We start from the raw sequence: 21,647 nt of genomic DNA on the forward strand, positions 1-21,647 counted from the left end.
ATCTGGTAAAATTTCTATGTATGCCAGTATTGAAAGAAACGTCAATCTCATAAGAAATGGCTGCGACTTATTTTGAAAGTGAGGCGTAAAAGGTTACCAGCGAGGATATTCTGTTTGGCATCAATTGTACCATTACTGGCGACTTTATCGCCTGCGCCGGCAAAACGGAAAAGTACCAAAAATTCAAAGCCCCCTAAGATACTATAAACCAAAATATATATACAAATCTTACCTGCAAAGTATAGGAATTGCTAGCATCATCATGCCGAATAGAATATCGTTGATCTGGAATTAACTGTGTGCTGCCAGTTGATATAATAGAGTTTCGACCATTTTTATCAATTTTTACCCACAAAACCTACATTATAAAAAAAAGGCAAATAAACATATATGTAAATTAATAAAATTACATCATTAATATCCAATAAAGTGTAAAATATTTCGGTTAGAGTAGACTGAAGGGTACCCTTTGTATTATCACAAAGTTGTCGTTTCATTTATCGCCAAGTTGTTGTTTTGTTTATCGCCATGTTGTTGTTTCATTTATGGTAACTTGAGTAGTTGAATGTTCCGTAAATATACTTTTACCTAGATTTGGGTGCTCCTTTGACATTTTAGTAAAAATATATTGATGTGTAAATGGACAAAGTCAAGGGAGTGCGCAATGCCAAGTTTGTGCAATTCTCTGATTTTTTTAAGTGAAAATAGGTCAACATGTACATGGATAAAGTCAAGAGAGTGCGCAATGCTTAGTTTGTGCAATTCTGTGATTTTTTTTAAGTGAAAATAGGTCAATGTGTACATGGATAACGAGTTTGTGCAATTCTTTGACTTGTTATTTTGTCTTTCTGTAGCAACGATTTTTGGCACTAAAATCGCTGCTACACAAAGCCAAAATAACAAGTCAAAAGAATTGCACAAACTTGGTATCCATGTACCACTAAATATCACCTTTTTTCGCCAAGGGGTACCCGTAAATATCATTTTACCAATATTTCAATTATAAAAAGAATACAACTAATAATAAATAGCATGCAGTAATCACTATAGTAACTTTTCATGTTACGTATACAAATGCTACTTTAATCAGCATGTTATAAACTAAAAACACTTTTTCCTGCAATGTCTTAAAAAATTAAATGAATAAAACTTGAAGATATATTTCAGTATCTTAAATTTACTATAGCCAGATTATATTAATGCAATAATGAAGGCCTATTATAATCACCAGTTTTGTCTCAGTTCCCATCGAGCAACTGTAAAAGTATCTTAAGGAAAATATGTTATTCAATGCACTTAATTATTGAACATACAGAGGTACCATTTATTATTTTGAACAATTCATTATTCAATACACTTTATGCAAAGATTTTGGTGTAAAATTAAGATACTTCTTTGTTACGGCGGCCCCCAACTATATTTCAGACTTGGCATATTTTAGATTTTCGCTAAGATCTCAGCTATAAATTCGCCAAGCTCATGAACTGCAAACGTAAAAATAAACAACACAATATACAACGATAACAGCAATAATATTCACGTTGTTTTCTAAGAATATTTTTAAGAATCCTTAACCTTATTATTATTTTATTGCGTGTAACGGTTCCAGTCAACTGCAGCATTTTCACACATATTAAAATGTCTATTACACCATTCCATGGATGTCAAATCCTCTACTCAAGAATACATAAATCTAAGAGCAGTAAGAAATGATATTCTGGAACTGCTGAACATATTTCCAACATGATGGATCTTTTCTTTTGGCAATTTAACACTGCACCTTCAAATGGTTTCATCTTTAACATAAAGTTTCATGTTGCGGACATTTTCATATATTCATTTGTCAGGTAAAAGATCTCTTTCTTGAAAATATAATATCACAACCACCTCATTAATTGATAAATTAAAGATTGTTAATGTCATATCCCCCCAAAAGCAATGAATATATTTTTTAATAAACAATGCAAATTCAAAAACCTCATAAAAATGAATAATAGAAGAACACATGGCGAAAGAAAAAACATAACACAGTGCTAATATACAATTATGTGACAAGGAATATGCAACTGGCGCTAATATACGATCACGTGGCGAGGTATAAGAAAACGCAGCCAGATTTTGGCGAGATATCTCGGTAGATTGGTGATTCAGTCTCAAGGGCTGCTATAATAAAGTGCAAAAATTTATATAATGCCAAATATCAAAGTTACATTCATACTTAGTATTTTACAGATTATTCAAGTTAACATACCCATACTTTTTTTTAACTTAAATAATTACAATCAGCAAATCATCAATGTTAAGATAGTATTTTTTACTACTGCTAATAATTATAAAATTTTTATGCAATTTCAATTAAAATAACCAAGTTCTAAAAATGCTTATTTATTACCATACAATTACTGTTACCATACAATTTCCATAAGCTCTTTTCATAAAAATACAAAATTATTATCGAGTTAAAAAAAAATATGCTCTAAATTTTACAGAAAATTAAAAACTTACTGGGTAGCCAGTAGCATAATGAACAGAACAAACTAGATCAATAGAATCACCTATATTTGCATACTGCTCTTTTGTGATATAAGAAATGGTTGGATTCTGTTGCCCATATACTGAAAAAAAAAAAAGGTTAATAAAATTTATTAATGTGCAACAATTACTTTTAAAGACAAATTTCTAAAATTATGTCAAATAACTAAAACAACATAACGTACTGCACTCTGAATATTATTTTATAATATTCAGAGTGCAGCAAACGTTCAATACAGCATTTTAAAATACAATGCAAAGGAGAAATTTTTCATATTCTGTCAAATCGTTCTCAGAACAGCATGTTGTCTAAATTCAATTACAAAAATTCACCTTTTTTATCACTGCTAAACTGATATTAGATATTAGCACCTCATTCTGAATAATATTAGAGCATAAAATCCAATTAAATGTAACACATAAAAGTACAAACGATAGTGGAGTGTTATAAGCCAGTTATTTTCCAATACAAACAAGATGATTTTAATGCTCGTTTAAAAAATTTTCTTAAAAAGTACATCAATTAAAATAATTTTATAAATCAACAGAACTTCTTAATGAGAAGAAATTAAGTTCAGCATATATAACCACTTAGCATATTACACATAAAATGTTAATCACCATAGGAAACATAAATAGCTGTGAAATAAAGAAACCAAATGATTATTTTAAATTAACAATGAATAATAATATGTGATAATTGGCTGTTTTACCTTAATGAGAAGAAATTAAAGTTTAGCATACATAACACATATACCCACATTTTATGTGCACTTTACTGCACATAAAATGTTATTTATCATAAGAAACATAAATAGTGTTGAGAATCAAGCATTCAATTAATATTATGTGCAGTTTCAGTGGCATCATTGTTTTATTGTTTTATTATGTTTTATGCATCTGGCATCACTGTTATTTTTATCATTCTAAAAATTTGTCATGTAAACAGTAAAATCATCATTTTAGTTTCTTAATTTCACAGCTATTTGTTATAAAAGACATACATAAGTTCTCTCTACTTTTTTGTTAATAAAATCCAAAATACAATTGTCCATCACTCTGCATGTTAATTTTATAACAAATAGCTGTGAAATTAAGAAACTAAATTATTATTTTAAATTAACAAAAATAATAAACTGCCAATTGTTTTACCTTCTATCAAGATTCAGAAAGTCTTATAGTTGCAGTTCCTGCAAATTTAAAGTACATGTATATGCCTTATAAATATAAAAGAGAACACGAGTTTGTTCAAACTGTTAACAAAAATGGATACATTCCATTAAAGCTATAGCATTAAGCAATCCTTTTTCCCCTTTTGGGGCAGATGTTGCCAGTTTTGTGGGACTTCTTTCCTGATAATAATTGTCCTTACAATAAAGATCAGGTAACAATCATTATCATCTAATCAGATGTTTTCTTTTTCTCTTTTCTTTTGTGTGTTTCCAGGTGCTCTTGAATAATCTTAAACTCTTAAGGTCATATCCCACATCCAAAAACGTTTAAGAACAACTCTTTCATACAATTTCTCTGCTTTTCACATGATATAAAACAGCCAATTACCACAGATCATTTCGAGGTTACCAAATAAAGGGAAAACTGGTTCTCCATTACAAATGATAGGAGACGATGCGGAAAGCTGATTGGTTGCTAAAAACAAACAACTTTAAAAAATTTTTGCAAAAGGGAAGAAAAAATGTGTCTTTCTTTCAGTGGTAAAGTAGGTAGAAAAATTCTTTGAAATAGTTGTTTGTCAAAACAAATGGATGTGTGATAGCAGTCTTAACAGCTTCTGCTTACAAGAAATTTGTCCATCACTGCATTTAATTTCCAAAATGTACTTTTGATGCAAGCAGAGCTTAAATTACGCCTGAGCCCACCAGAGCCTGGCTCCAGTACTTTTTGGGATAAATCATAATTCTAGCCGGAGCTCTAAATAAACAAATTCAGTAGAAATTTCATCTTGAAAATTTTATTTTTTGCAATAAACTTATATTACAAATTGCTTATTAAATTTTAATTTTAATTACTTAACTGTTTTAATAATAATTAATTATTTTTTGGGTACTATTCGGTTTTGAGAGCCGTAAAAAAATTCCAACGAAAATGGATGCGCAGCGCCAAATCTAGCAAACACGCCCATTTAACAGTGTGCCAAATCTAGCATACGCGCTGATTTCAGATTGCATAAGTTTATATAGTTCTATATTTCTTAACACGCCATTGAAATACTGGTTTAATTTTTAATTCCTTTTCTGATAACCTATAGATTTAATAATTTGGGAATTGCCCATGATGAAAAGTCTGCGATAGAATTTTGGGTAAAGTGCAGAATCACCCACTGCTTGACACATTTTTAAGAATTGCACATACTCGGTATCCATGTACACATCAACTTATTTTCACTTAAAAAAAATCCCAGAATTGCACAAAAACGGCACTGCGCACACCCCTGACTTTATCTATGTACACATCGACCTATTGTCACTTAAAAAGTAAAAGAAAATTGACAATCCAAATGTTTTTTCCCTTGTAAAAAGCGGCAAACAAATAAGTGGGCGATTCTGCACTTTACCGAGAATGTTTTCAAAGAAAAGGCATCATTCATTAAAAAAATTATGTTTGAACAACCAACGAGATGACATTATGCTTTAGCGATAACTCGGTAGCGAAATATTACATCAACTTAACCTTTCATCTAAATTAAAACATCAATATTAGATAGTTATTTACTATTATATTTCCTTTCTTGCGTTAGGGTTGCCGCAATTAATTTTGGCAGCATTGGCATCAATAAAAGTTTGACGATTTTTTACGGCCCTCGAAACCGAATAGTACCATTTTTTTAATTAAATAATCGACAAATATTAATTATTAATACTAATTAAATAATAATTAATTTGATAATAATTAACTATTTAATTTTTAAATTATTAATTATTTTAATAATAATATTATTTATTTATTTTTGTTCCTCTTTGCTGACGGTTTTCCATAGGGGTCCGGCACTTCTAATTTTAGAAATTAAGCCCTGAATGGAAGATAATTAAACATACTGTAAAGGATTAATTATGATTGTTGTTTAACATCTATGGATTATTTGCTACTTTGTAAAACTGACAAATTCTGATTCAAAGAAGAATTTCTGTTTTGCTGTTTTTTTATTCAGAAATACTTTATCACAATATTTGATTATTAAAAATTGAATAAAAGCTTAGAAAAAAAATGTAGCAGGGAAGTTTCTTTTTATGCATATTTAATATGCCAAATAATCATAGCATCTAGATATTACCAAATACTCAGCATCTATCCTGGATATGCTGGACAATGGATACATTGGTTGCATCACTAACTTAAATAGCCAGACATTGGTTGCAACACTAACTTGAATATTATACACAAACTTTTAGAAAATCTGATTCAGTAAATAGTTCAACATTTTATTTGGTAATAAAAGTTTCATAAATTTTATATAATTATAAAAATTATTTTTGGTACTGTATAGCAGCCTAGGCAAGAAAGTGGATCTGGTGCATTTCTGCACTGGCAAGAAATAAATGTTTGCCGATCCACATATGTGAGAAACAAATTGTTAGCAATCTAACTTGAGTCAGCAATTTATTTTTTCTACGTCAGCATATTTCAGAACTGTGAGACTTCAATGCACATAGTGGAGTGGGGCATGGTGGATGCCGTGAGACAGCTACAATGATAATAAAATTAACTATATATTAATAATTGTATAATTACCAGAATAATAATAAAAGAGATCCATTAGAGTGGCAGTGATTAAAAGTGTGCCACTTTGTTTGCCACCAATTAGTTCCAAGTTTAAAATTATGAAATTATAATAGAGTTCAAAAGACTAAAAAAACTTACTTTTGTAAAAAGTAAGTTTTTTGTTTAATTTCATAATTCTTAAAGAAAGCAAATTTTTCTTTTTAATTTTTAATCTAGAATATTCAACACCTAAATAAAAAATAACAAAATGAATTTTAATCTAAAAAGGTGGCATAAAGAATATTTTACACATAAAAAAAAGGAAATTCAATATTCAACAAGTGGCATAATATTACAAATATCATTAAATATTATAGACAAAATTTCAGTTTTTAAATATAACTGGCACCACATAAATTCTATCAAATATGACTCAAAATTATGGCAAGCAGTGCTCCGCTAGCGTTTATTTCTGCATTTAGCACTGCTCCACAATTGTTCCACAGTTCGGGTATGGCATCCAGTTTCGAGTCTACAAAATTATAATTCACAGTGAAATGTTCATACCCAACATTTCTTAATTCCTTTTTCTTATATCCTTTTCAGCAGTCTGAAATTATAATGCTGCCATCCACGATGTTTTCCTGAATTGCTGTCATCAGTGTTGTAGCACAACGATCATGAAAGGCGACCAGAAAACATTTTTTGCTTTCCCGGTATAAACCCCCAAATAATCCAGAAGGGCACTTCCAACCTTGTTTTTTTTTTTTTTTCTTTTTGTGAAAACGCTTTCTTCTATTTCTATAATTTTGTTGGCTTTACCGATTTTATTTCTTTTATGAAACATCAAACTACTTACACCTACCTCCTTCAAGTATTTCTTCGGTTAATCTTTGGATTATGGTAACTCGGAAATTTTTTGGCAAAAATTTGGCAACCAACCCTGCTACAGCAACCTGCTAGTTTTTTTTTTTTTTTTTTTTTTTTTTGAAGCCATTTTCTTTTCATGAAGTATAAAGGCATTTTTTTTTTTTTTGTTTTTTACTCAAATTTTTTTTCTAACAATCTGCTAGCCGAATTGTGCTTATGCTAGAACTTTTATGGAACAAAAGTGCTTAATCATGACGAAGATTAGGTGCGAAATTGGGAGAAAGTGCAGAATCGCCCACTGCTTGCCACGTTTTTAAGAATTGCACATACACGGTGTCATCCATGTACACATCGACCTATTTTCACTTTTAAAAAAATCCTAGAATTGCACAAAAATGGCATTGCGCACACTCTTCACTTTATCCATGTACACTGCTAAAGTCCTAGCTTGTTTACCACGTTTTTAAGAATTGCACATACACGGTATCATCCATGTACAAGTCAACCTATCGACCTTTAGCCATTTATTCCAATCTACTGCCGCATTATGGGTGATTCCTAACTGAAGTTTGCAAAATTCAATCAACAGCAATTCCTGATACCACAGATAGATAAAACGAACAGCATTGAGTAAAGAAAGGTGCCAACCTTCAAATCCTGTTTTGGTTCTCAACACATTTTTGTTTTTCACAGCAAGAATGTACATAACAATGCCATATTGGAGCTTTCTTTGAGTCAAAAGTTAACTTCATAGAATGATTTTGAGAACAAAGTCAATTGCTATGAATTATTCCTTTGCCCTGAAGGAATAAATGGCAGCCTCTTCATCATTAGATAATTTCCTAAATGGCAGCCTTGGTACTTACGTACTATGATGACTACATTGGCAACATTTGCCAATAAAAATCTTCGTTTTTTTTTTTTTTTTTGTATTTGGCATTTCATTGTCGTTTCAATGCACAAAAAGGCTTTTGTCAGTCATTCCAGGCCTTCCAATTTTAATATTTTCATTATCCTCCAAATCCTTCACAGACACTTCACACATATAATTATTCCAATCAATACCAGTCTTATTGGATAAATCCAACTGATGTTTGCACCATTTAATGGACAACTGTAATTATGCCCAAAAGTAAATAAATCTTAAAGCTTTTAAAAATTCAATATAACTGCTTTGAAACCATGTACCAGTTCGGACACCAAACTTTTGTTGACAATTTTTGACATTGCACCTCCAATAAAATCCCAAATTATAAAATTTGCTATCATGGCCATTTTAACAAACGCGTTCTTTGAGAAAAATCCAGTCTCTCTGAAAAATTCTATCATTTCTTCTTCATTTGAAGGAAGATAGAAAATGTTGATATCCATTTACAAAAAAATAATCACAAAAAGTTTCATGTGTTTAACCTAAAGGTAATGATCCATGTAAATGTAACAAAAAAAGGTGTGATAATAGCAAGTGCGGAATAATACTCTTTATTTTAGCTCCCTCTATAACCTATGTTAGAGTTAACCTGTATAACCTACAAGGGTTGCCAGTTTTGACGATATATCTAGGTAGTTGTCATACTACATAAGTACCGCAGCCTCTTCATCATTAGGTAATCTAATTATGTAGTCAGTAAAAATATATTTCAGGGTGTCTCTTGGCAAAAATTAGCGATTGGCCAGCACTGCACAATTTCAAGATGGCCGCTACGCAAAACCAAAACAAAACAAACCAAAACAAAAGTCAAAGAATTGCACAAACTCCATATTGTGCACTCCCTTGACTTTGCCCATGTACACATTGATTTATTTTCGCTTAAAAAAAAATCGGGCAAACAATGACGAGATATAATGTAGAAATTTCTATTCCTTAACAGCATCCAAAAACTTTCTAAAATTATCTGAACTGAATATACATACAGCCAACACCATACAAATAAGAGTCAAAAATCAAAGTTCACAAAAATAAGAGTTGCAAATATTCTCTGTAATGCCAGACTGTTGGTGGCATTTCTTGCAACAAACCCATTCAAAGTAATCTCAACGATCTTCACATTCGACTATATGCATTTTCTTCATACAAGCAGGACACTTATAATGACTACTAAGTAAACTTTCATTTACACACCAATCAATTAATGCTTCTTTTTCTCTTTTGTTCCAAATCGTACAGAAACTTCAGATTAATCTCATCGCATACAGCCATTTCACAGTGTACAGCACAAAATAAGCAACATACTTTTTAAACTGGCATCCAATGCAGAAATAAGCCCTTACAAATATTTTCCCATCAGTCAAATTCACCACAATCGCACAACCAATAACGTCATAATAGAGTTTCCATAACGTCAGAGTCGTAGCTAAGAGTTTTCAGCGCCCAGGGACAACTGAAGATTTCGTGCCCCCTACTGCTTGCCAAGGATGGAAAACATTTAATTCTAAAATGTCATAACATCAGTTTGGCGTCCCTTGGATTCTGCGCCCAGAGACAGATGCCCCCTTTCCCCCCTCTAGCTATGCCCCTGCATAACATTCAACTACTCAGGTTATCATAAATGAAACAACAATTTAGCTCTAAATGAAACAACAACTTGATGATAATCCAAGGGGCACCCTAAAATATAGACTAACCGTGTAGTCCATTGTACTAAAAAAACGATGAAATATGGTCTGATGATATTTCAAATGATTAAAGAACTTCTGTATGGATAATGAATTAATTACCAATTTATCATCTACTACAGTCAGTTTTATTTTCATGGATGTTCCTAATTTTAGACAAACTGTACTTTTTTCAGAGTGAAATAAATCAATGCCGTTTTCTCTTGCTTAGGCCAGTATAGAAAATAAGAATTGTACTTTTATTTGTAATTTTAGTCTGTAAGAGAAAATTTTTCAAGAAGACATAACTATTATACAAGACAACATAAATTTCTTCCCGCTTTACACCCAAACTTATATACACAAAATCACATTATTTTCTACATTATGTGAGAAATACAAACAAATTTAACTGTAGAAATTGTGTAAATAAATTTCTTGAAAATGTAAGAGCAGAATTGGAAATAGTTTTAATAATTATCAAATCACATTACAAGCATTTCTGAAATTTTTGCAATAGGTTACTATTTTAGCATAAAATTTCAAATAAAAAATTTGAAGATTGATTCTATACAAAACAAACTTGTTACTTAGTTTACTAATGAGCTCATATAACTACAAAACTACAGTTATACCCTATTCTTTTCTAAGGACATACTTAAAAAACCATTTAGGAAATGACTTGCATGCTTTTTACACAGTCTAATGTACTTAAATAATATTTAATAATTTGTTTTTAATATAATATCGCTTTATAATGCAAAATATAATTTACTGTAACAAAAATGAATTAGTTATAGAATATTCTGGATTTCTTTGATGATTTTCTACATCAAAAGAGGGGAAAGAAAAAAAAGATAATAAATGCCTACACCAGGGCATAACAATTACATAAAATTTTAGAAAAAATATCAATAATAACAGACTTAAATTTTTCCTTCGATATTTTAAGGAATCTAATTTTGCATCGCTTGTCATTGCCACTTGCATTTAATTCCCCTTAACCTGAAGAAAACAGCAATTCAAAATAAATACCTGTAATCGCTGAATTTAATAAGCAGAACAGTTTTTAAAAATTAAAATTACTTTAAAAGTTCAGACACAAACCACACCCAAAATCTATAATCAGAAGAATTATGAATTATTACATACCTGCAAACAATTTTACAGCAGATATTAGCAGATAAAAAACTAATTTAGGTACATACATTTTTCGAAGCGCATATATGAATATTAATAAATTTCTTGGAGAAAGAAATGATGTAAAAAAAATACAAAATCGTTACGCGCGTTGGTTGATCAAATACGGTTATGATCCCTTAGTTTAATATAAGCTCAATATTGGTAATTTGTTCTTCAATCTATAACTTCATGACCTTACTGTAACGCATTAACGTTTCAGTGTGTTTTATGTTTTTTTAATACTCATTGCTTCTCCGAACATTAGAGTAGTTACAATGTTGTCATACTTTGAATTTTTTAGCACTGAAGTGAACTGGTGAATAAATATGCAAAGGTTGCTTTTTTTTTTTAAATATATAAGTCTAATAAATTTTTAACTTTTCTTATTTCTAGATTTGATCTTAGGAACTTTTCTGATTTGTAAAACTTTTTAATTTAAATTATCTGCTATCAATTCATACCGTTGTATCTGCACTAATGGCCACTTAATTATACCACGGGCCCAAAAACTCGGAATTAGTTTGCAACGAAAAACAATTGTACCAGTATTCAAACATTTATAGCTAAGAATTTTTCTATTCGTCTTCTTTGTTTATAATCTTGTATGTGGTTATTATCTGATCTATTTTGAGCATATAAATCTAGTCGCAGCTAGTTCTAATTTTTTTAAATTCTTCCTATGTAAGTAAAGTAATGTTTCCCCTTTTATGTTATCATTTTGGGGTAATGTGCAGAATTGCCCACTGCTTGGCGCGTTTTTTATGAATTGCACATACTCGGGATCCATGTACACATCGACCTATTTTCACTTAAAAAGTCAAAGAAAATTGACAAAAATCCAATTCTTACTCTTGTAAAAAGCGCCAAACAAATAAGTAGACCAGTGCTCCGCAACCGGTGTGCCGCGGCACACTGGTGTGCCATGAGTAGGATTTAGGTGTGCCGCAATCAAATACATGTATTTGACATTTTGCAATTTTTTATCATGTATTTAATACACAATGACAATTTTTTTCCCTTAATAATGTCTATTTTAAATGTTTTTATATATTTCACTGTTGTGTGTGTGATTGTAAGTGTGTCAGCATGATTTTTTGTGCGTCGCAGGTGAGAAAAGGTTGCGGAGCACTGAAGTAGACGATTCTGCACTTTAGCCTCATTTTGTAGTTTTTCTCAAGTTATTTTATATTCTGTCTAATATTAATAATTCTAGAGTTTCGCGGTTATCGGCCAATTTCAATTGTTATTATTTTATGCGTTATTAAGGTAAAAATGATTTCTTAAACTCAGTATCTGTACCAAACTAATATTTCATCTATTGTTGTTACTGGTGTTCACTTACTGTTTCATTGTTTTAAAATTAATGTGTACTGTAATTTTTTGCACGCTGTGTAAAAAATATCTTACGTATTATCTTAAATCACTTATTTATCATAAATGCTTTTATACTGATAAATAGAAACGAAAACTTGAGGCTAATCTTTGGAATATGGTAACAGGTAGTTTGGTGACATTTTGATAAGACGATAAAAGTTACTAGCAAAGACTTTAGCAATAATCTGAGAAGTACACAGTTCGGTAAATCTTTACATTATGGTAACTTGGTGATTTTCTGGCGAAAATTTGGCGACCAACCCTGCTACAGCAACCTGCTAGATTTGTTTTGGACGCCATTTTGTTTTCACGAAGTAAAGGCATGTTTTTTTTTTTTTTACTCAAAATTTTTTCTAACAATCAGCTAGCCGAATTACGCTTATACTAGAACTTTTATGGAAAAAAATGCTTAATTACGACAAAGATTATGTGCGAAATTGAGAGTGCCTGCTTGCCGCGTTTTTAATAATTGCACATACATGGTATCCATGTACAGGTCGACCTATTTTCTCTTAAAAAAACATCCCAGAATTGCACAAAAATGGCATTGCACACACTCTTAACTTTATCTATGTACACATCGACCTATTTTCATTTAAAAAGTCAAAGAAAATTGACAAAATCCAATTCATCTTACTTTTGTAAAAAGCGCCAAACAAATAAGTGGGCGATTCTGCACTTTAGCAGCGAAAGTCCTAGCTAGTAACCTTTATCACCTTACCAAAATGTTGCCAAACTACCTGTTACCATATTCTAAAGATTAGCCCACAGTTCCAATCACAGATTATTTTGTGGTGACTTTTATAATGGATAATTTAGAGGGAAAAGAAAATTAATGTGGGTAGAGTAGACTTTAAGGTACCCCTTGTATTACGGCGAAGTTGTTGTTTGATTTATCGCCAAGTTGTTCTTTCATCTTTGGTAGCCTGAGTAGTTGAATGTTATGGAAACCCTATTGTGACATAATTGGGTGCATGATTCTGGGAAAATTTGAATCATGGGATGTTTCGTAAGCATTTTTGTGTTGTGTGTTGGTTTGATTTTTTAGATGGTAGAATCGCCGAATGTAGTAAGATTAATTTGAAGGTTCTGTACGATCTGGAGCGAAAGGGAAAAAGAGCTTTAATTGACTGGTGTGTAAATGAAGGTTTACTTAGTAGCCATTATAAATGCCCTGTATGTAGGAAGGATATGCGTCTAGTCGAATGTAAAAACCGTTTAGAAGGATTTGAATGGGTTTGTAGGAAGAAAGGTTCAGATGGTCACTATGTGAAGTGTTCGATCAGAAAGAGCACCTGGTTTGAAAAAAGTCATTTGAGTATGATTGATATTTTGATTTCTACGTGGCTCTGGGTGTATGAAGCGAACTCGAAAATCATGGTAAGTGAATATTTGCTTTTGGTAGTGCTTAAATGTATAACATGTTTTTCCTTTTTTATGTTATTTTATTGTTTGGTTTAAAATGTCTTTTATTGAGATTATGAATTTTTTGTTTGCTATATTGTAGAATTGGGTGCTCCTTTGACTTTTTAAGTGAAAATATATCAGTGTGTACATGGACAAAGTAAACGGAGTGTGCAATGCAAGTTTGTGATATTCTGGGAATTTTTTTTAAGTGAAAATAGGTCGACGTGTACATGGATAAAGTTTAAAAAATGCACAATGCCATTTTTGTGCAATTCGGGGATTTTTTTTAAGTGAAAGTAGGTCGACGTGTACATGGATAAAGTTAAAAGAGTGTGCAATGCCATTTTTGTGCAATTCGGGGATTTTTTTTTTAAAGTGAAAATAGTTCAACGTGTACATGGATAAAGGAGTGTGCATTGCCATTTTTGTGCAATTTGGGGATTTTTTTTTTTTTTTTTTTTTTTTTTTAAGGGAAAATAAGTTGATGTGTACATGGATAGCGAGTTTGTGCAATTGTTTGTCTTGTTATTTTAGCTTTGTGTAGCCACGATTTTTGGCGCGAAAATTGCTGCTTCGCAAGCCAAAATAACAAGTCAAAGAATTTCACAAAATCGGTATCCATGTACCGCCAAGTTTCACCAAGGGGTACCCTAAACTATACTTTTACCATTAATGTAATTTTTTGCATATTTTAATTATTTTAATGCTGGATATAAAAATTTCTCAGGAACCCCTAAAAGTGATCGAACACGCGATTATCGCACTAACATATTTAGTTGCGATGAGAATAAATAATTTGCTGACAAGGAGTTGCAGGTATCAAAATAATAGATAACTGTTTGAAATTAGGCAAAACATCAATCTCTGATTAACATTAATTTTTTATTTCAAGGGATTAAAATACACATAGTTCAAGGGAAAACTGAATTTTGTCTCATTTTAAATTTCAAGTTAGCATGTTTCTGTGTAATATTTTAAAGGAACGAAAAACACAAGTATATATGTGAATAAATACAAAGTAAAAAACAATTCAAAACCTAATGCAATTGAGTGCTGATAGCAGCAATAAGTGGTGATAATAATGTAAAATAAAAAATATGGATACTTTTCCTGTCTCCTTGTAAAATCGTAAGAACAAATAATATGACACAACAATACATAATGACTAATAATAAGAGAAATAAATTTAATTATAAAAAAGGTAGAATTTAGTTATAAAAAGGTTATTTTGATTCCATTATGAGTCAATAGACAAACAATTTCCACCTGAAATAAACATTAATTGACATGAGCAATGTCCCTTCTACCCTTTTTATAATAAAATTAATTTTTCTTATTGTCTTAGTATTAATTATTATGTGCGTAAAAATATATTTCTAGGTGTCCCTTGCGATTGGCCAGCAAGGCACAATTTCAAGATGGCCGCTACACAAAACCTAATCAACAAGTCAAAGAATTGCACAAACTCAGTGTCCATGTACACATTGATCTCTTTTCACTTAAAAAAAAAAATAGAGAATTTCACAAACTCAGCAATGTGCACTCTCTTGGCTTTGTCCATGTACACATCGATTTACCATATTTGACGGCATATAAAACGCACTTTTTTTCCTAAATTTGGTCTCAAAAAAGTTACCTGCATCTTATATGTGAAAGACACAGGTTAACTTTCAATACTGAATGCTATTTGTCGCCTGGATAAAGGTCTAGACACACATAACTTTTTCTACGTCTGCCATAATTATTTTATGCATGCATGAAATATCTGTCGCCAAAAAGCGCCAAATCTTGAAGCTGATGTCGAAGTTCGAATAGGTTCGATGGTTACATTACTTCTATGGAGCCTTTCCTTCTTTACATAGACTTTCTTTGACTCAGCTGACACATGTGTCGGTATCGGTGCTACTCTGTATAAACGTGTCGGTATAGTTGCTTAAAACTACTTGTTTTAAAAAAATACCCTGGAAAATATGACTACAGGAAACAAGAGATTAAGCTATACAATTCAGTATAAACTAGGAGTGTTAAACTACGCCAAAGTGCATGGAAACAGAGCAGCAGCATATATATTTTTTCTTTGCCTATATTGTAGAATTTGGAGCTCCTTTGACTTTTTAAGTGAAAATATACAATGGACAAAGTAAAGGGAGTGCGCAATGCAAGTTTGTGCAATACTGGGATTTTTTTTCAAGTGAAAATAGTTTGACGTGTACATGGATAAATTTAAAAGAATGCGCAATGCCATTTTTGTGCAATTCAGGGATTTTTTTTTAAGTGAAAATAGGTCGACGTATACATGGATAAAGTCAAAGGAGTGCGCAAAGCCATTTTTGTGCAATTCGGGGATTTTTTTTAAGTGAAAATAAGTCGATGTTTACATGGATACCGAGTTTGTGCAATTGTTTGTCTTGTTATTTTGGCTTTGTGTAGTGGCGATTTTTGGCTTGCAAGCCAAAATAACGAGTCAAAGAATTGCACAAAATCGGTATCCATGTACCGCCAAGTTTCGCCAAGGGGTACCCTAAATTATACTTTTACCGAATGATGGAACAAATAGATAGGAGTGCCACATCACACCCTCAGATAGAATGAAGTGGCCCTCTATTTCACAAGTGGGCAAGTGAGTAAAAAGATCTTGGGAGGACGTAAAGGCTGAAGTAATTGTTAAGAAGTGCGGAATCAGTACTGCTCTTGAAGGAACAGAAGAAGACGACGCATTATTCGAAGAAGGTGATACTAGCGATGACGGAAACAGTAGTGATGACGATATTCTCATTTTCAATGATGATGATAGTGAAAAGGATTTTTATGGTTTTGAAAGTGATTAAAGTCTAATTTCATGATAAGCAACATTTTCCTTGAATCTGTGTTTTTTGTTGTTTCTGCTTTATTTTGTATTATGTTTGATTGCTTGCCGTTGATTCATTTATTTATTATTGAAATTTACATATCATGTTCAAAATAGCTTGCCATTTATTAATTTTCCTTAATAAAAGTATGTTTGGTAATTGCATTCAATGATTGTTTATTTGGCTTTTACGAAATGTGAGATTTAAAAGAAACCACATTTTATGTTATTGTGGTAACGCGCTGTTGCACGGACTATTGAAATTTTTTTCTTTGTGTTTGATCTTCTAAATAAGGGTGTGTCTTATATGCCGTCAAACAGTTACTCATCACCAAAATTGAACAAAATTTGTAGCCAATCGAAGCTCAATAAACTGCATTTTAAATCACACAATGAAATAACATAAAAAAAAGGAAATACATATTATCGCATATACTCAGTACAAAAAGGAAATATCGACTTATCATATTTAGAAATTTCTGTGTCTTCAGTCTGTGGCACACAAAATTCCTTAACAGCATCCAAAAACTTTTAAATTATCTGAACTAGGATATGCATACTGCCGTCACCACATAAATTCACAAAAATAAGAGTAAAAAATATCCTCTGTACTGCCTAACTGTCAGTGGCATTTCTTGCATGAACCATTCTTGCGACAAAGCCATCTGAACTATCTTTATGTTCGACCATGCGTGTTCCCTTCATACAAACAGGACACTTGTAATGACTATTAAGTAAAACCTTCATTTACACACTAGTCAATAAACTCCGTCCTATCGTTAGAAGTCAAAATCTGTTTTACTCAAACATCTAAAACGCACTTATGTATGCATTTCTGTAGGAATGGATTTCTTCCCTCCATGCCAAGTAGAATGCTACAGCACTAACAGTAACATACTTAAGTAAAGCAAAGACTTCTATCTTCTCAATGTTTTCTTCATGCACTTTCACCACTATGTGCTGTTTTCCCTTAGAACAGGATATCAACTTGGAATGTCATTTAACACCACCCGTAACCATGAACCATGCAGTAACATGATGGGGGGGAGCACTAGGTAGAAAATAATTCAGGCTTTTCGATGACTGCCGATTTTTGAATGGTCGGGCGTTTGGGGCAACTTTGATGCGAATAATGCTTTTTTTCCCCCTTTCGTTCCAAATCGTAGAGAAACTTCAAATTAATCTCATCACATGCAGGCATTTTACAGTGTACAGCACAAAATAAACAATGTACTTCCTAACTGACATCCAATGCAGAAATAAGCCCTTACAAATATTCAACAACTTGGTGATAACCTAAGTGGCACCCTAAAATGTAGACTAACCAGTGGGTTCCCAAAGTGTGCCCTGCATTGGCGTGAAGAGTAAACAGGGGCACCACGAGGCGCTCTTGTTTACTCTTTTACGGAATCCAAATTCAAATTGCATGTGCTGCCTAAATCGCTTGTTGCATAGAAAAGTGATAACATCACTCTCCTCCCGCGTACAAGGTTCGGTTCGGCAACGCCGAATTCTTTGCCAGCCGATGCAAGAGATTTCTAGAAGATCGCATTCGATCGTTGCGTTGCATCGACAGGAGTTGTCTCAAGTGCTCATTGCCAGCACTGCATGCTATGCAGACCCATTGCATCACCTATAGGGAAGCATTTGCATCAAAGTCAATGAGCTGTGAATTGAATTTGGTATTCTGACGTATCATAGACATAGTAAAGTACATAAAAACTAGTCCACTGATAGTCAAACTATTAAAAAAACTTTGCATGGTCATGAGAGCTGAACTTATTACTGCAGGTCATGATGGCTTTCATGTGGTCATGATGGTTCGTGCATTCAAGCTACATCAAGAAGTTCACACTTTTCTGTAGGAGGAAGGACATACAAACTCCAGATACTTTCCAAACCAGACTTTTTCCAAAAAATGGCATATTTGTGCGATAAATGACAAACTGAATGCCTTAAATGTTTCTCTACAAGGCAATAATATGCACATCTTGAAACTATAGAGAAGATTGCAGCATTTAGAAAAAAACTGCAGTCATGTATTTAAAAAAATTAAAGAGTATGGCAGGCAAGATCATTTCCCCGAATTGCATAAATACACGTCCTCTAATGAGCTTGTTCTCTTTCAAAAATTGCTATTTCTTTTCACACATAGCACCTTTCGAAGCTCGCTGAATGCTTCGCAAAATACTTTGCTGAAGAAAATATCGAGAAACATTCGCGGATCCAAAATTCTTTCCATGCTCAAGCTCTACCAGAATTCACTTCACAAGATGAAAAGAATCTCATTGAACTCTCTTGCGACAACAGCCTTAACAAAATTTGCTTGTTCTGATTTGGTGGAGTTTTGGATAATCATCAAAAATATCCAACTCTAAGCTCCAAATCTTTAAGGATTCTCATTCCTTTTGCAACATCAAAAAGTAAATTATTTGTACAAAACCGGATATTTAGGTGTAGCTCTAATAAAGAGCAAATATCGTTCAAAGATCAACAGGGAGCAAGAAATGAGTGTGGCAGTGTCAAGCCTTATCCCTCGCATTGAAAAACTTTGTGGAGATGAGCAGGCTCACCCATCCAATTGATTTTTTCCAGTTTTCTTTAATAATGATAATATAATATTCTTGTGTATTAGTTCAATATATACCTGTACAATATATACCTTCAGACTGTGGTTGTTTTCATTTCCGTGCCTGGTCAATAGAATCAATATAGAGTCATATTTAATGAATTGTTGTGATTTGCTATAGCTTTATGCAGTAAGCAGGTTGTAAAGCACAAACCTTGTACAACACTTCATTGAACACGACTAAGGCTCCATAACAAAATACTAAACCTGTAAGTGTGCAGCCAACAGAAAATTTTTGGGAACCCCTGGACTAACCATTATGTGTTATTATGTCATATTATTTGTTCTCTATTGTTCTTTGTGAGGTTCGATTGCCAGATTTGCCGGCAAATAAGGGAAGAGTACCAAATTATGTTAAAAGTTTATCTCATATTCTATTTGCAATAAACCTCATGCAAACACCAAGAAACAGAAGCACAGTGGCAAACTCCAAGAAATAAGGGAGCAAAATATGCCAAAACCAAAAAACGAAGTATGAAATTTATATCTTCCGTGGCATCATCATCAGAAAGTTGATGAAACGAAAGAAGTAAATAAAACAGCTTGACCTGAACTAACAAAGACACAAATTAAAGTTTGAAATTTTAAATAATATTTAAAGAAAACAAAATAATCTATGTCTTTATTAGTCCAACCCATACACTTCAAAGTAAGCAGTGCAAGAAATGGCAAAATTTATAGTATCAATAATATAGATAAATTCAAAAAGATTGTAAAATAATTGAGAAATTTTTTTAAAAAAATATTTAAAATAGAAGTCCATGAACAAAACTTTCAAAAATAATTAATCCAATACTTAAAAAACCAAAATCTTATACAAACTTGTTAATCCAAAATTTTATCTGTAATATCATATAGCCCTGAGTTCAAGAATTAATCAATTTAGTGGGCTTGAACACTAGTGCTGAAGTGGTTAAGAATTTTGTAGCTGCCTATAACAATCACGCTGTTATTTCGAGCTTTACACTACATATTACTGCTGAACTTGACTAAACAAGAAATTTAATTTTTATCATATAGCATGTGTTAACTGTATTTTTGCATAATTTATTACTTATATTATTCGTAATTTTTTTATATATAATTCTAGCATGGATAGTAATGTGGCTCGTAATGGCAGATTGATAGACATTGTGGACAGTAGTTGGCGAGAGGAAAAGTTACCTGATGAACATATTGCTGTGCCTGCTGCAGAACTTCCTGATCCTGAACCTGATAATGGCAATCCGCAAGAAACTTTGCGAGAGCAAGAACAAAAATGGACTGATTTAGCTCTGAACAAAATTCACAGAATTACTCCATCCACAGTTGCTTCATAATGCTTTATAATTATACAAAATAATAATAATAAATAAATAAATAAAATAATAAAAAATATTTTTTAAAAAGTCCTAAATTTGAATAGCATATAACTTATATTTAAAGGCTGTTCAATGAAATTAGGTATTTTGTTGAAATATTGATTTGCTTTGAAAATTTGGTGTTTTCTATTCAATGTGTATGTTTGTTTATCTAATGTAGTGTATTATACTTTCATACATTCTTTGAAAAGTAAATGCTCAATTTCAGCACCATTAAAATTACTACTTTTTTCTGAATTTTGTATATGTTTGTTATAGTATGTTATGTAGTATGCATTGTAATTTGGTTTTGTTCTTTTCAAATTAATAGCAATATTTTAACAGCAACATTTTTGGAAATGAATGTTAAAGTTTCAATTTAATACGCATTTAACTGCAACGTGAAACTCCATATTATTCCACATATATGCGCAGGTTGTTTTGAGAAAAATATATAATTAAATATCTCTTTAGTGAGAGAAATTAAGCTATAATACTACACTTTATATAATTTTTTAACATGCTTGAAACTTTTTCTCAAAACGTTACATTTCATTAATCAAAATCTGCTGTAACCTGCAGACCTACTTTTAAGTTGGACATTCATGTGTAATGTTTTATGGGATAAAACGTATAGAAGTATCTCTGATGAAGATATCATCATTGTAATGTTTTATGAGATAAAACATATAGAAGTATTTCGGATGAAGATATCATCATTGAAATATGATTGTTATTATCCTCCTTCTTTTAGGTTTCCCATGATTCATTCAAATTGGTTTGTATTAAAGGAATATTTTTAAAGCTTTGAATTCTGAATTAAAAATGGTTTTGTTTCATACAACATTGTATCATTTTTTCTTTTTCAAAACTTGGTTTTTTATTACAATAAGTATGTTAATATATTTACTTATTGTAATTAAAACATAGTTCAGATAAGTGTAAAGGAACTGCTAAGAAATTTGAATACCTTAATAAATGCATTAATTTACTTTTCTTTTCTTATTCATTCTTGAGAATAAGTATTGTTTCTGAACTTTATTGGCCATTTTATACATCAGCAAAATATCTTGTCTCAAGTCTTCCAGAATCATCGTGTAAACGTCAATGGATGATTTGTAGAAACCTTTAATGCTATGTGTGCTTCTTGGTCAGC

The 21,647-nt window shown here is 31.7% G+C and overlaps 2 protein-coding genes across 6 annotated transcripts in view; one reads left to right on the top strand and one right to left on the bottom strand.

Annotated features, from left to right (window-relative positions):
- Positions 1 to 11,200, bottom strand: part of LOC118184963 (lachesin-like) — a 69,381-nt gene extending 58,181 nt beyond the window's left edge. The window contains exons 1-3 of one of the 4 annotated variants that reach the window (XM_035354721.2): positions 10,864 to 11,197; positions 2,506 to 2,615; positions 233 to 358 (exon numbers count right to left, since the gene is read on the bottom strand). In XM_035354721.2, the coding sequence (XP_035210612.1) occupies positions 233 to 358; positions 2,506 to 2,615; positions 10,864 to 10,921 (294 nt within the window). In that variant the 5' untranslated portion in view covers positions 10,922 to 11,197. Of the gene's footprint in view, positions 1 to 232; positions 359 to 2,505; positions 2,616 to 10,863 lie in introns of all 4 variants that reach the window. The other 3 variants (XM_085821930.1, XM_035354720.2, XM_035354722.2) reach the window with 3 other exon arrangements.
- A 187-nt stretch (positions 11,201 to 11,387) lies between these two features.
- On the top strand, positions 11,388 to 20,749 carry LOC146995867 (anaphase-promoting complex subunit 13). 2 transcript variants are annotated; one of them, XM_085821931.1, is made up of 2 exons: positions 11,388 to 11,574; positions 20,242 to 20,749. In XM_085821931.1, the coding sequence occupies exon 2, from the start codon at positions 20,243 to 20,245 to the stop codon at positions 20,468 to 20,470; it is 228 nt and encodes a 75-aa protein (XP_085678057.1). In that variant the 5' UTR covers positions 11,388 to 11,574; position 20,242; the 3' UTR covers positions 20,471 to 20,749. The 2 variants fall into 2 exon arrangements, with proteins under 2 accessions (XP_085678057.1, XP_085678058.1); XM_085821932.1 differs by lacking the exon at positions 11,388 to 11,574 and adding an exon at positions 12,008 to 12,159.
- Positions 20,750 to 21,647: the final 898 nt, after the last annotated feature.

Source organism: Stegodyphus dumicola, chromosome 8 (assembly GCF_044657685.1).
Source record: "Stegodyphus dumicola isolate Sdum_Otavi_A_Nest chromosome 8, ASM4465768v1".
NCBI lineage: Eukaryota > Metazoa > Arthropoda > Arachnida > Araneae > Eresidae > Stegodyphus > Stegodyphus dumicola.